The sequence below is a fragment of the Trypanosoma melophagium genome (genome assembly GCF_022059095.1).
Source record: "Trypanosoma melophagium isolate St. Kilda chromosome Unknown ctg2segment0, whole genome shotgun sequence".
NCBI classification, from domain to species: Eukaryota; Euglenozoa; class Kinetoplastea; order Trypanosomatida; family Trypanosomatidae; genus Trypanosoma; species Trypanosoma melophagium.
Genome location: NW_027125149.1, coordinates 258,837 through 274,102, shown reverse-complemented (window position 1 = coordinate 274,102; position 15,266 = coordinate 258,837). Strand labels below are relative to the sequence as shown.

Genomic DNA, 15,266 nt, shown 5'->3' with positions numbered 1-15,266 from the left:
TCTCGCTTCTTCTCTCCTCTCACAGAGAACAGTAGCAGCACTTCAAACAATGTAATTGCGTTACACAGAGAACGGCAATATTTATTTACTTACACAACCTCTACTACACCATTAACTGTAGTTGTTGCTGAAACGATCCTCATAATTTCTGTTCTTTCAATTTCTTCCGCTTTCTTCTCTCTTTTTTTTCTCTCTCTTTATAGTTTCTTTTTTAGTACGTCGTCTCCAGCTATGGTACATATAGATGAGAGGTACAACTTATAAGCCCTCCAAGAAAACTTTATTGCACGTGGGCACTAGAAATAGTAGCACAAGTCATAGTCCCAGTTGCATCACGCAAATATTGTGAGGCACCTCCTACGAACATGGGACGTCCAATTGGAGTATTTCTTTGCATAACAGGTGCATTGTTTGCATATGTGCCGACTTCTGTAACATAGCCAACCCGTGCTTCATTTCCCGCTACCGGATAGTGCGGCACCATACCTTGTATCATGTGAGATGATAGCGGCATACCTCCATTCTGCAGAAATTGCCGAAGTGATTCTTCTAGTGCTGTAAGTTCTCTGCGATCGGCTTTTTTCATCTCCAGAATAGCAGAATTCTCCTCCAACTGCGCAACACGACGTCGCAAACCATCATCTTGCTCAAGCAACTGTACCTGCGGAGGTGCATTCGTTGACTTTGGTAATGCTAGAGAATATCTTCGATACTCCTCTACATGCGGCCGTTCAACAGAAGAGCGCATACTATGGCGTGAGCCCAATGATGCCGCAGCTGCACTCGTCGGCCGTTTATTCCTCTCATCGTTTGCCCCATTCACTCCAGTGCCTGGGCGGGTTTCACTTATCGTTGAAGCTGTCTCTGTTCCTTCTCCCTTTACGGAAGAGGCATCATTTGCCGGTGGAGCAGACACTCGCCGTGAGGAGGCGGACTGTGGTCGCAGTTGTGAAGACCGCTGTTGGGAAGAGGAAGGCCTTTGCACTGAATATATGGGAGGAAGAGAATCCGCATCACCCTTTTGATTTTGCTGCTGTGGTGGTTGTGGTGGTAGAACAGGCAGAGATGGGATACCCTCCACTGTTTCTTCTAGTAACCGCAAACGAGTCTCGATATCCGTTAGAATAGCCTTATCAAGAGTTGCGCCGTCAGCTGCCTGGAAAGTTAAGTTACGAAGACGATTCTCCACATATTGCAGTCGATCATCCACCTTGTTAATCTCATCCCTACCAACGCGTGAAGCGGCTTGATCCAAACCTTGTTGCTCTTGATGATCTTGCCGTTGTTGACGTTGGGCTTCTACAATCTCCGGAATACGTCTGGTCTCCAAATTCCTTATACGTTTCTCCATCGCAGCAAATGAATCCTGTAATACGTCAATAGCCTCACGATCTATAGAACCTGCAGCAGGAGCAGAAATGGCATCGATAGAACCCGAACGTTTACTTACACTTGCACTTTTTGCAAGTAAAGCATCAGAAGCCTGTTGTCGCATCATTTGCCTTAACACATCCAACTCATCAAATACTTTGGTAAATACTGGAAGGGAATGCAGATACGAAACACGTTCGTCTGTGGAGTATTGATATGAACCCTCAGGACCACACCTTGTGAGTAATTCTACCTTATCCATTTGACTTTCCCACAACGCTATAAATTCATCAAATATTTTCATGGCATTTCGTGTTACAATATTAAATTCCTCAAACTCCTTGATAGATGTTTGAACTTGGTCCATTTCACTTCCACGCAACTTCGATTCATTACTTATACGCTGGTCCAGTTCGCCAATCTGCTGCCGGCTCATCTCAGCAACGCTGGACATCTGTTTGGAGTTCTCCGCACAGGCGTCAGAGACGCGAGAAAGCTCCTGACGTAACTCTGCCAACTCTGCTCGAACACCATCCTCACCCCTTTTCTCAGAAATAAGAGACTCTACCAATTTCTTTAGTTCTGCATTTTCCTTTGTTAGAGCATCAATGCGATTGGTCAGTTTATCAATGTCTACATCGTGACCATTGCCTTGATCAACAATTAGTCGCACAAGATTTGTGAGACGACTATAACTCAGCGTTAATTGGGCCTCAATCATATCAGGAATAGCAGTAACATCAACATCAACTGACGGCATCGTTTCTATTTTCTCAGCTATTGTTGTTGTTCTTGTTGTTTTCTTCGATCCTTTTGCTCGTGTTCTTTTTTCTCTTTTGGGTATATTGATGATGTAGTGCTGATGTAGCAAGGAAAGAAAAAAAAATCAAAGTGAAAGGAATTCATATTTTGTTTTAACAAAAATTAAAAACCACCAGAAAACAGAACAAATGTTAAAACGTCAAAAAAAAACTTTTTTGAATGAACAAAGAGGGTCAAGATGATAAAAACAAAAAAAACAATTGAGAAAAGCACATCAAAGAGACGCAAACTCGGGAAAAGGTGTAGAAACAGCACAACATATATATATATATATTGTCTTTTCACTCTTCTCTCATTTGTTACATTTAGTACTAATATATTAGCGGGTAGAGGAATGAATATGTTTGATTTTTGTACTTTTTGTTTATCGTCTTAAGAGGAGGTTCCTTCTTGCTGTTTCTATTAGTTCCCTTTTTGACATTGTTCCATGTGTCGTACACGTTGTTGCTTCTCTAAAACTATACATCGGACTGCTAAGCATTTTGTTTTTGTTTTCGTTTTTTTTTTATTTCTTCTATTCAACTAGCGTAAAGCCCGTGGTCTTCTTGCTGATATGGTCCGTTTTTGTGCGGCACACCATGCACAGTTGTAAACAACACAGGGTGTAGTGTGTCCCAGCGCAATTGGCTCTGTAGAGAAACTATTTTCAATTCTTCCCTGAGCACTCATACTCATATCACGCAATCGTGTGCTATGTGAGCGCAACTGGTTAAGCTCTCCAGTTCGACCTCTACTAATCGCTTGTCCACTTTCGCCCAAAGACAACTTTATATTCCTCAGTGCCTGCGATTCAGTAGCAGATGCTGCAGCATCTGCTGTCGTACCATTTTTCGAAGCATCATCTGTCAAAGAACTCGCACCAATTTCTCGAGAAGCTGAAAGAGCATTTTCACCAGGTCTTCCCTCTGTCGTTGTTATTGCTACCTCTGCAGCACCAATGCTATTTTGCAGTCTGTTATTCATTTCACCCTCACTCTTCGCAGCCCCAGTTGTAAAGGATAGCACATTAGATGGTGAAACAGATTTTCCTCCTTGGTGAGGGTCTCGTGTTACCAAAGGAGCTCCCAATGCTCCTAACTGTGGGGGACGCAGCTGCAATACATCAGGAGGAGCTCCTTCTAGAATTTTTACAGGCGTTCGTGATGGTGATTCACGAGAGGTTACAACCAGTACTCCAGCTTCTGATATTGTTCCTGTGGGAAATGGAACACCGATAACTTGAGATCCAAGTCCCCCAGTTTCACTGGAGTTAATAACAATTTGCCCTCCCATCAATTGACCACCATGACCGGTGTAATCATTTGTTCCTTTGATATTATTGTACCCTGAATCAGGTTGTGCTGATCGAAGTGAGGCAAGAGCACGGTTAACTTCAGACATACGCTGCTCAACTTCCTGTTCAAGCATCTGCATACGTGCGTCATAATCGGCATCACCTGGAGCACCTGTTCTCTCAGTACTCACTGCAAGTGGTAAAAGTGCAGCTTGACGTAAAAGTCGTGATGGTGACATGGGAAGTCCACCTCCGCCAGAACCTCTTATGTCACTGAGTTCTGCTTCCTCGGCATCAAGAATCCTATGTTTCTGGAGAAGTCTTCTGAAACCGACAATCTCTCGTTCCAATTGTTGTATCCGCATAAGTGACATAGAGGCATCTTCACGGGCTTTTCGATCAATTGAAGAAGCACCACCACCACCACCACCAGCTGGAAAAATAGACCCTCTACCCATGGTGGCACGACCAATGATTCGTAATCGCTCCTCTAGTGACTGCCAACGTTTTCCCAAGTCTTCTTCAAGTTCCTGAATCATTTCAAGAGAACGGGCGGCATCATCACGAGCCATCTGATCAACCATAGGTCCTTGTGGTCTGCGGTCCACAGGGGGAGGAACTTCAGTTTCTCCAGAGGGTCGCATAGAAACAGGACCCAGATCTTTTCCAATTGCAACTGATAACTCCTTTATTTTTCTAGTAACAAACTTCTCAAGACTATCCACACGATCCAATGCAGCAGCAGCGTCTTCTCGGGCCATTTGATCTACCAACGCACCCCCAAAAGGTGCTTTTCGGTCCTTTCGTGGTTTCGATTCATTTGTACTGTCATACTTCTTACTAACATCAGCGTTCCCGCCGCTGTTTTTATTATTGGCGTTGCTGTTATTATTACTCTCCGATGACGCTAGAGGAACTCTCTCATGAGCTTTTTCTGTCCTTGCAGGAGAGTGACTGCTGCTTCTCATGGAACCTCCACCCTGAGAACTATCGCGGGGTTTAGACAGCATTCGATCCAACTCCTTGAAACGGCGAACCACAAATCGCTCGAGCTCCTCCAAGTCCTGTCGTGCCTGTTCATCCACCATTTCTGTTGGATTAACGGTTGACTGTCGCGGCGCAAAATATCCCCCTGCGCTGCTTCGCCTCATCTTCCGCTCGAGAGCATCCACGCGGCTCGCCAACTGACCAAGACCCTCACCCGTGGACTCCAGAGTGTGTGAACTGGACTCGCGGGACTCGCGAACGTCGTCCTCACGAGCATGGCGGTCACGAGCACCACGAGAACCATCACGATCGGCACGAGTCCCACGAGATTCATCACGACCAGCACGAGTTCCACGAGATTCATCACGATCGGCACGATCAGCACGGGTTCCACGAGATTCATCACGACCAGCACGATCAGCACGAGTTCCACGAGATTCATCACGACCAGCACGAGTTCCACGAGATTCATCACGATCGGCACGATCAGCACGGGTTCCACGAGATTCATCACGATCGGTACGAGTTCCACGAGATTCATCACGATCGGCACGAGTTCCACGAGATTCATCACGACCAGCACGAGTTCCACGAGATTCATCACGATCGGCACGATCAGCACGGGTTCCACGAGATTCATCACGATCGGTACGAGTTCCACGAGATTCATCACGATCGGCACGAGTTCCACGAGATTCATCACGACCAGCACGAGTTCCACGGGATTCCTCATGAGCTCCACGGGATTCAGCACGAGCTCCACGACCTCCACGAGATTCGTCACGGGTATCACGGGACTCATCACGACCAACACGGATGCCATCATCATGAGGTGTCCGAGAGTCATCATCGCGAGCAACACGAGAAGTTTCACGACCGGTGTGATCACGTGTGGAGCGCGTTTTCACAGGCTTTTCAGGAGACATTGGACGTCCTTGAGTAGATGATCGGGAATCAACAAGTGAAACAATAGAATTTCGTGTGTCATTCCTCATCACACGGAACGCTTGAAGATTTAATATACATGCAGTATATTCTTCTGGGGTTACCACAGGATCTCCGTAAGTGTTTACCAAACTCTCAATTTCTTCAGATCGAATACCCCAAAGAGACTTAAATCCTTCAAGTACCTTAACACGGCGTCGAAGATCTCCGATTTCCTTTAACATTTCTCCTAGCTCGTCACTGCCGTCACGGGAAGAGAGAGTCGGGGCTACCCTTGCCACTTTTTTCATTTTTGCCGCCTGTTGTCGTAACGCGTTCATCTGATCCTGAAGATCATTTATGATAACCCGCTGTTCCGACTGCTGGTCCACAAGGAGTTGAATCATATTCTTTAGACTCCTTGTATGGAGAGTGAAATGACCTTCAAAAAGCTTGCCATCATCCATGAAATCTATGTGGCGTGAAGTACGGGTCGTAGGGACAGCACTGGCATCATCCGCCCCAGCAGCGTAAATGGGGCTTTCAGAAACTTGCAAGGGATGAGGATCAAATTTCACTGTAGTATCCTCTGTCGCCTTCATTTCTGGGCCTATATTTGATTTTTCTTTTTTTTTTTTTTAAGCAGAAGAAATACTACTTCTCCGTTTTCTTTCTTGTTCCTATATCTTTTCTTTCTTTTTTGTCAAACCCCAACACATGTACCTAAAGAAAAAAAAAAAGATGAGCATTGAAGAAAAACATTGCCCTTTTTTTGTGCATGTAGATCATATTTCAAAACCACTTACATTACTTCTGGTAAGGAAAAAATAATTTTAGGAATTGTGTAATGTTTCAGAGTCTCTTACAATGGATGTTAGATACAAAAGTCACGAAATAATCTAGTGTCATAGAAAACCAAAACTCATGAGGTGGTTTCAAGTATTTTTTAATAATAAAGGTACAACGGGGGTTTTCAGTCCGTTTGCGCGTTTATAATGTGCGATTAATCCTTGCCGTGTATCGATGATAGAGTCTAACGGGCGAGATGGTGAATTGAGAGATGTAGTATTTTCTTTTCCTGGAGTACATGGTGTACAAGACTCTTGGTACTTGCGTGCAACCAACTCCTTAGTAGCAAAAACGGGTAACACTGATGATACCTCATCAAAATTTGTTGACAGGTTTGCAAGTGATGGACGAGGTGGTGTGAGAATCATCCTGTTCTTTGGTGGTGGTAGTGGTGTACGTTGTTCCACTGTTTCCCACGGTGGTGATTGCAGGAGGCATGGCACGGACGGGGTCGTCAAACCCGCTCTAACAGCACGGTGTTCCCTTGGAATTTTTCTCTCTTTTTTTCTGTTACTCTGATCTCCTTCCTTCTCGGTTTCTTTATGTTTCTCATTACTCTGTTCGAAACGGGGGTCGGGCGTAACATCAGCAGCAAATGTGGCAGGTGGGGAAGTACTAATGTACAAAGATGGAGATACAGCCATGAAATCGTTTGATTTAGATAAGATATTATGTCCATTTTTTCCTCGTACTGTTCCCTTCTGGGTATTAACGTTCTGTAACTGAAGTGATTCAGTTGACAGAGGAAGGGCACAACTAGACGATGGACCCGCAATCTTTGATGGCATGGGAACACTGGCACCAGTAGGTAAAAGCCGCATAGAATCCCCCGACACACCTTCACCTGGATAACCTCCCGTTTTCTTATCCAGATAAAATGGGGAGGCAGGGGATAGCGAATGTAAAGGTTGGGGGGGTTGGGGTGGAGGTGGAGGTGGTGTTTGCCTTAGAAGAAAATCCTCATTATTACCCTCCTTGATTTCTCTAACATTTGTCTCATAGACAGGACTGTTTACCTTCATTGGGGTCCCGGTTTGGCTTCGCTGTCGCTTGATGGAGTTTTGTTTGCTCCCTACCACCAGCATAGATGCTACGGTTGGTTCTGCTTCTGAAACATACGATATTTGATGCTGAGCTTGATCTTGATGGCCATCGTGGTGGCTTTGAATATCAAAAAAGTAGTTCGGGTATCGTCCTTTAAGTAATTGAGTTTCTAACTGTTCATAGTCTTGTTCAAGGTGATGCCAAGGCTGGAGCACTGCCTTCTGTCTCGTACTTCGCCATCTACTTTTTTCTAACTGCCAACGTCTATCCTGTTCCCGAGTGCCTTTTGTCGATATCCCTTCCATGGTGTCTTTAGACTCATGCGTCTGTGAAGTGTTGCCACCATCACACACACGGGTAAACAAGGGTTCTTCGTAAACAATTCCTGATGTTGTCTCTATATTGTCAGTTGTGATATAATTCCCTGGTCTAGGAGATGAATGTGTTTGAGCCACCCATGTGCGGCTCTTCATTGTCTCACCTTAAAAAAGAAGAAAAATAAGAAGTGGTGTTTGCGTATTCAATACAAATAAACCAGGATACATGACAAATCAAGAAAAGCAGACAAATTAATTTTGAGATAGTGGGTACAAGAAATTTCTTAATAAAAAAAAAAGACCCATGCTTTGCAATAAGCTATAACGACACCAAGAATAATAGTGGCTCAACTATTTGTTTTTTTTAGCACAAACAGTCTTTTCCCTTCTAGCTGTGAAGAAGAGTAAAAGCAATAACATGAATAACATCTACTAATTAACAATAATAATAATAATAATAATAATAATAATAATAATAATAATAATAATAATAATAATAAACTCAGTCAAGGGCAAGTCTAAAGATTACAAGCAAAAAAAACAGCTCTCTTGCTTTATTTTTTTTTTTATCTTTAACCCTATCTCACTCTATTTTTTTTCATGCCTTGATTTGTCAATCTGTCTCTATCCCTGTGTGTTTGCCTCTCTTTCTTTTTTTTTGTGTGTGTGGTTCGTGCGGTAATGAAGTACTGAAACACGCCCATCCACACGGGACTTCAACGCAAAATCGGCTGGGTGTGATAAAGGAATAGTCAGAAAAATAAATAGTTTACGTAATAAACGGATGAGTCTCCTGTTAACAAACAGTTGTTTCTATGAAAGGAGAAAAAACATATAAAATACGAAACATGAAATATGACGCCGATAATCCCGAAAAAGAGAAAAACGAAAAAAGAAAAAAAGAAAAAAAGAGAGAGGGACAAAGGTAACAAGTGCATCTTGTTGTCTGCATCTACTATTGTCTAGTTAACACATCTACAGCTATTATCTCTAAACCAGTTGTGCATTACCACAACAACGACATACCGTGGCATCACGATTATTTTGCCATGAACATCGTTCGCATTCTAATTTCTCTTCACTCTTTAATACTTGATATTTCTTAATCCAAAGACATAGTTGTTCCTTTAGGAGGTCATTCACATCCAGGAGGTCATCCGTAAGTTGTGTCGCACTTTCTTTACCATTCATTCGATGCGCATGCTCCCGTCGCAGTAATGCTTCTCGCTCTTCTAGCAGTTTCCGCAGATCCACATAGCGGTGTCGTTGCTGCTGCAACTCTGCATCCCGCTGCTTAATTTGCTTTTCTACCCCTTCATTCCTGGCTACGAGTGCGGCGAGATCGGCCTCCTGATCTTGTAGTGTGCGTTCATTCTCCTCTGCGAGGACGGAGGCCTCATGCCGCCGCCTGTCAATGTCAGCGGCCCGTTCCTGCAACCGCCGCTCCGTCTCTGCGAGCTGCTGAGTGAGATCCTCCTCCATCCGCTGGAGGCCGCGTTCTCGCTGGACGCGCCGCATGTCGTCGGCCTCGAGCTCGCGGAGGTACGCCCAGACGGCCCGACCCTCCGCCTCCCGCTCCCGCACCCCCGCGCGGTCGAGGCCCTCGAGCTCCAAAATGTACGCCTGCAGCGCCTGGTCCCGCTGGCGGGCCTCCGCCTCCCACGCCGCCCGCTCCGCCGCGAAGGCCGACAGCCGCCGTGTGAGTCGCTCCTCCTCCGCCTGGAGGCCCTCCGCCCGCAGCCGCAGCTCCCGCGCAGCCCCACAGGACTCCACCAGCCACACTTCTCCTCCACTTCCTCTTCCACTTCCACTCGAACGGCGGGTGGAAGTTTCAACTGTGCGAATGAGGTCATACTCACGATAATGCGAGGACTCAAGGAGGACCCGGCAGCGCTGCTCCATCTCAAGAAGGAAAAATTGCATCCAAGACTGTAACGCTGTCGTTTTCTTCTGAAACTTTTTCTCTTCACTGGCCAACGCACTCTCACGCTTCTGTAGATTTATATTCCGTCTATTCAGATTAACCTGTTCCATGAGAATCTTCCAATCATATCCCTCATGTTTTATTAAGGTGTTTCGCTCATGCTCCTCCGTTGACTCCACATAGCATAGTTCACGGTGTAATAGAACCTCTTCGCCAACTCTCAAACAGGTAGCAAAATCCCCACCGTTGCAATTCATCGAGGCGAGACGAGCTTTTAACTCGGCTTCAAACATCGTCGCCGCTTCACTTCGTGCACACTTCTCTAACATGATCTCTCCGATAGATTGTTGACTTTCTTTACGTAGCTTAAAATCATCTTCCTTTTTTCGACTTTGCTCAGCTCCACGCTCCTGTGTTGCGATATCTGCTTCCCTGCGTTGAATCATAGCTTCTCTCTCGGCGAGAGAATTCTCCAGTTCTGCATAGCGATTTTTGGATTCTTCTTCCCAACGAGCCATTTGTTCCTCTCGCTGCTTCGCCACTGTACTCACGCGTTCTATAGCCTTTTGAAGTTCATCCTGTAGGCGTTCTGCAGCTCGTCTTTCACGAGAAGCATTAAGTTCTACCTCATTAATTTTTGCGCTGAGTTCATGCTCCTTCTTCTTTACCTCTATAGCTTGGGCTGCAGCTTGCGCTTCCAGTTGTTGTGCCAGTGCTTTTAATTCATTTTCGCGTTGATGAATAAGAATTTCTTTGCTTCGAATAACTCCCATGGCCTCCTCTTGACGGGCATCTGATTCTGCCATTTTCTCATGTTGTACTCTTTCCCATTCCTGTTTCATTCGCAAAGCATCATTATATCTGGCATTCACTTCTTCTTCTCGTCTCTGCAATAACTCTTCACGCTTCTTTAAACCATCTTCAAGGAGTGTCCAATGTACTTCCATATGTCGTTCTTTGCCCTGAGTACTAGCTGCATTGGCTTCCAGTTCTCTTTGCAAAGTTTCTCGTTGTATTTTAGCCTCATGCTCTGCATGATGTAATCTCTCATTGAGCTCACGCTCGCGTAGTTGTGCCTCACGTTGAACTTCCTCTACTTGCCGTTTTAATTCCAGTTCTTTCCAATCTGCAACTTCTTGCATTTGTTGTGCCAGGCGCTGTGCCTCCAAAAGCTTGCGGTGTAATTCATTCTCCCTCTTTGCTCCTTCTTCTTGTATAAGACGTGACTTTTTTATTGCATCATCAATTTGAAGTTGAGAGTTGTCTTCTCGAGCACGCAATTGTTCTTCAAGTGCCTTTTTTCTTTCTCCCCACTCTTTTTCTTGTTTAAGCATGCGTTGCTCTAGAAGTTGGAGTTCATCCTTGTGATTTTGTTGCTTTTCCTTTAGCTCTTGTTCACGCTTATTAAGAACACGTTCCTTTTCCTTTAACTTACCCTCCAGATATTTTTGCCTTTGAAGAAGCTCATCAACACGACTTCTAAAGATACTATCTAACTGATGCAAACGTTCTTCAGCTTCTTTCTGTTTTCGCAACATTTCATCTTCCTTCTGTTTAAAATGTTTCTCCATTGTTTCACGTTGAGCCTCCAACTCTTTTACATGTTTCTCTGCAATAGATTCAACCTTGCGTTGTGCTTTCTGCATTTCTCGTTCTTTTTCTTTTTGTTTCACTCTAACGCGTTCCATTTCAGCTCCTAGCACCTGTATTTTATTATCATACATTAGACGTTGTTCCTCCATCTTTTGAAAGTGCTCGGCAAGTTCTGCTTCTTTTTGTTCAAGGTTTGCTTTGCGGCGGCGTGAGATTTCTTGCTCCTGCCGTAGTCGTTCGTTAACACTCTGTACTTGCTCATGTAGGTCTTCATACTCTTTACTCCCCCGTCTCACCTCTGAAAGTTGCTTACGAAGGGCTAACATTTCCTCATTGGCTTTACGAAGTGCCACAGAAGATGGATCTACTTCAACGTGAGGTTTATTCACAACTCGTCGCGCCTTTGATCCATACTGCAAGGTCTGAATAGTCTGTCCACGATGTGCCTCTGCTGGAGAAATAGTACATATCATTGTTGTCTTACTATTTCCGCCAAAAGCGTCTTTAAGTATTTTTGTCAGTGTACTTTCTCGATAAGGTGGTTTAATATTTCGTCGTTTGGGATCTGATAAAGATTCAATTACCATACCAAGTGTAAATAAAGAAAGATTAATATCTACTCCTTCTTTAAATTGTTGACCTTTTGTTCCTGTTTCACCAATACGTTCACTACCAGCCAAATCAACAAGACGTATACTAAGGCTTTTGCTTGGTGCACTTACCACATCACCTTCTGGATTTGTAAAAGAAAGAATTTCAGTAAGTTCAAGAATAAAAACAGCATGACTTCGGCTACTACGTTCATTCATTGCTGTAGCAGCTGTTTTTCTGCATTTATTTCCAGTTCTAAGAGCTCTCAGAATATCTGATGTATTTGTCACCAGTACACGACGTGCTCCTACAAGTGTAAAGTATGTTTCATTTTCTACCACTTCATCACGTAGAGTAACAGGAGTTCCATGATTTAATAAATCACTGATCTTTTCACAATAAACTTCCACAAAGGAAACATGTACTTCCCAACTGATATTTCCACCTGATGAGGCTGAAAAAGAGCGATTTTGAATTTGCTGAAACATTTCACGGCAAAGTCTAGGAATTATACCTTCCTCACTATTATTAAGGACATCTTCATTATCGTCAGGGTTTGGACTCATATCACCCATCATTGTATAAGTTTTTCCACTTCCTGTCTGTCCATATGCCATTAATGTACTGTTAAACCCATCAAGTGCATGATCCAGTAGCGGCCGTCCAACCATTTCATAAAGATTAGCCTGAGAAATGGGGGCAGAACCATCTAATGCTTTTCCAACACAAGACCATATTGGCATATCAACAGAAAACGCCTGCTGATCATCCATTTTATCCTTCACGTATACTGTTTTTTGGGATGGATCCATTGCAACAATAACTTCTTGTGCGTTTTCCCCACGGAATGGTGGTCGTACTCGAACCGCTACATGTACTGCTTCCCCATTGGGTGTACTTCGCCCTCCACTACCAGCTGAATTGTAATTCCGTACTGTAGGAGGTCGGGCTGTATATGTATCTGAGTTTGAGCTACGCTTTCTAGCCTTAACGAGGTCTCTTTGTAAAGACATTTTGGCTCTCAGAGTGGTGTCTCGTATATAGTATTCCTTCTGAGTGAGTTTTTTCTTGTCGGATGTTTCCTGTTGTCTTTTTGTTTTTGCTTTCCTCTACTTGAGCTTACAGAAAAGAGAACAACCTCCTACACCTGATACAAAATAAATACCTTTGATGTTTCTCTCTGTTTATAATATATATATATATATATATATATATATATATATATATATATATATATATTTATTTATTTATTTATTTATTTATTTATTTATTTATTTATTATTTATTGATTTATTTATTTATTTATTTATTTATATTTATATCACTTACCCTCACAAAAGTAGAGACAGAGAAACAGACGCACTCTCTCTCTCTTTCTTTCTTTCTTTCTTCCGAAGAGAAGAATATCTGCTTGGGGTTTTGTGTCTGGTACCTACAAAAAGGAGAGTATCACAAGTAAAGAAAAGGAAAATAAGTACCATGAGAAAAAATTCACCTTGTTCAATCAAGTTTTTTCGCTTTTGTTAATAATAAAAACATGAAAGAGACCAGGCAAAATTTGAGAAATTAGATTCAAAGTCACAAAGGAAAATAAAATAAGAAAAAATACTTACAAACGATATTCATGGAGGTCCAATAGGACGTCTCATTGCAATGCGGTAAAACCGCGTAGTTGCAATACTGGCTATAAGCAATGGTTTGAAAAGAAAAATTACCATCACAAGAGTAGTCAGTACTGCCAGAAAAGGTTTTTTTAACCTAGGCACCTGCCGAAGATCTAGTCCTAAATATTCATCATAGAATTCGTATGCTCCATAACGCAACTGAAATTTATATAGTGTCAATCCAATCATTACCATGTAAAATACGTGTAACCAGTCTGTATAAGGGTAAGACATCATTACATGAAATGCTGTATGACGATCTGAATAGTCAAAATCACTAAGCATAGCTCTAACCTGGCGTCGTTGTACTGCATCTAAGCCTAGCACTCGGTAAACTATATGATTGTCTTTACCCCTATTGAGTTGTTCTTTGAGGTCAGAGGACATATTTTGCTTTATGTGTTTTTTAAGCATATTTCTATCCTCAATTGTATGTATCACATTTCCATCGCTATCACGCAATTTTCCTAACTCTGTAGTTGGAGGGAAAGCGTAGCCTTGAAATCGCATTACACCTTGTTGCTGCATAATAACAACAGGATCATACGCCCTTGGGCCACTAGCGAGTTCTACTTTTAGTTTATTAGTAGTACGAAGATAATCAATAGGCTGTGCTTCAAGGCCACGAGAAAGTTCTTCCTGAGTATACAGGTAATCATTGGATCTATCACCATTTGAAGTGTCTTCATTGTTACTGACTCCATACTTATCACGAAATTCTTGTAAAAGTTGGGGATACTGCGGAGACCCTTGATAATACTCGAGACGACGAAGGTCCCGTTCCATTTGCTGAAGAGGTGGTTCATCTTTCCGCTTGTTTTTTTCATCCGTAGCATCGTTTCCTTTCTCTCCAGAAAGAGCGGCATCAGAAGCAATACTCTTTCTTTTTACCTTTCTACCATCTTCCATGTCATCGATTCCATCTCCAGAATCAAATATAGAACTCCCACGTCTCACCTGCATAAAAGATGCTTCTCCAGTATCCTTTGCCTTTTTTAGCTTCTGAGTTGAGTTCTTCAGAGTCGCGAGACGAGACGTCATAGCCCCATCCTCGTCTGGTAAGAGAGAGTGCCCGGCGTACACACTCGTGGTTTCTAGATTAGCCGCCGCCTCATCCACATAGCGTTTCGGTGGAGCAGGAGGACGCCTGGGCAACTCCGGGGCAAATGTCTGCCCGGGCCCAAGTCGCACTTCCACGGCCCCACTAGAAGATGAAGAAGAAGAAAAAGAAGAAGGGGAGCGCTGGAACTGCAGGGAGGCGTCGTCCGCTGGCCGCTCCTCTGGTGGGATGTACGACGGGGGCAGAGGCGGCGGCACTGCAGTTCCAGTCTCCCCCTCCGCTCGAGCACGGCTGCGACTGCGGACAGGCCGGCGGGTATTGGGATCGGCCGCTGGTGTGGAGCTGCCAATTGACCGTGCAGGGCAGCCGTCGGGGAGGATGGCCCTCGCCATTACAGCAGCGATGTATAATCCACGGCGCATTAAACACAATTCACGGCAAGCAAAGGGAGAGAGAGAGAGAGAGAGAGCAAGTGTCTTGTCTACAGCAAGGATCGTCTACGCAGAGGAAACACACCCAAAACACACGCAGTGAAGAGCTAAATAATAAATAATAAATAAGTGATCTAATCAGATAATGTATTAGTGTTATACCTTTTTTCTTTCTTATTTTTGCTCCCTTTCCCCTTCTACTTAGTGCTACTGCCTAAAGGAATAAGATGATAGGGAAAAAAGGATCCTGTCAGGGCGGCAAAAAGAAAAAAAAACCCACCCATCCACAGGCAAATGTAGAGATATATACAGAAGCTATGCTTTCCTCACCACAAGAAAAAAGAATAAAAGCGGTAGGACAGGTGTCCTTACATCCGCTTACTGCAACGCGTCAAACATTTTTGATGTCCCAAATA

The 15,266-nt window shown here is 43.7% G+C and overlaps 5 protein-coding genes across 5 annotated transcripts; all 5 read right to left on the bottom strand.

The window, feature by feature from the left end:
- Positions 1 to 280: 280 nt before the first annotated feature.
- Positions 281 to 2,131, bottom strand: LSM04_006414 (uncharacterized protein; the record flags this gene model as incomplete). The annotated part of the gene is made up of 1 exon (XM_067336101.1): positions 281 to 2,131. The coding sequence occupies one exon, from the start codon at positions 2,129 to 2,131 to the stop codon at positions 281 to 283; it is 1,851 nt and encodes a 616-aa protein (XP_067192630.1).
- Positions 2,132 to 2,715: 584 nt separating this feature from the next.
- Positions 2,716 to 5,979, bottom strand: LSM04_006006 (uncharacterized protein; the record flags this gene model as incomplete). The annotated part of the gene is made up of 1 exon (XM_067336099.1): positions 2,716 to 5,979. One exon carries the CDS (start codon positions 5,977 to 5,979, stop codon positions 2,716 to 2,718), a length of 3,264 nt encoding a protein of 1,087 aa, XP_067192606.1.
- Positions 5,980 to 6,312: 333 nt separating this feature from the next.
- Positions 6,313 to 7,743, bottom strand: LSM04_003055 (uncharacterized protein; the record flags this gene model as incomplete). Its single annotated transcript, XM_067336098.1, has 1 exon — positions 6,313 to 7,743. One exon carries the CDS (start codon positions 7,741 to 7,743, stop codon positions 6,313 to 6,315), a length of 1,431 nt encoding a protein of 476 aa, XP_067192448.1.
- Positions 7,744 to 8,577: 834 nt separating this feature from the next.
- On the bottom strand, positions 8,578 to 12,708 carry LSM04_007888 (Kinesin motor domain; the record flags this gene model as incomplete). Its single annotated transcript, XM_067336097.1, has 1 exon — positions 8,578 to 12,708. One exon carries the CDS (start codon positions 12,706 to 12,708, stop codon positions 8,578 to 8,580), a length of 4,131 nt encoding a protein of 1,376 aa, XP_067192715.1.
- A 609-nt stretch (positions 12,709 to 13,317) lies between these two features.
- Positions 13,318 to 14,841, bottom strand: LSM04_005785 (uncharacterized protein; the record flags this gene model as incomplete). The annotated part of the gene is made up of 1 exon (XM_067336096.1): positions 13,318 to 14,841. The coding sequence occupies one exon, from the start codon at positions 14,839 to 14,841 to the stop codon at positions 13,318 to 13,320; it is 1,524 nt and encodes a 507-aa protein (XP_067192592.1).
- Positions 14,842 to 15,266: the final 425 nt, after the last annotated feature.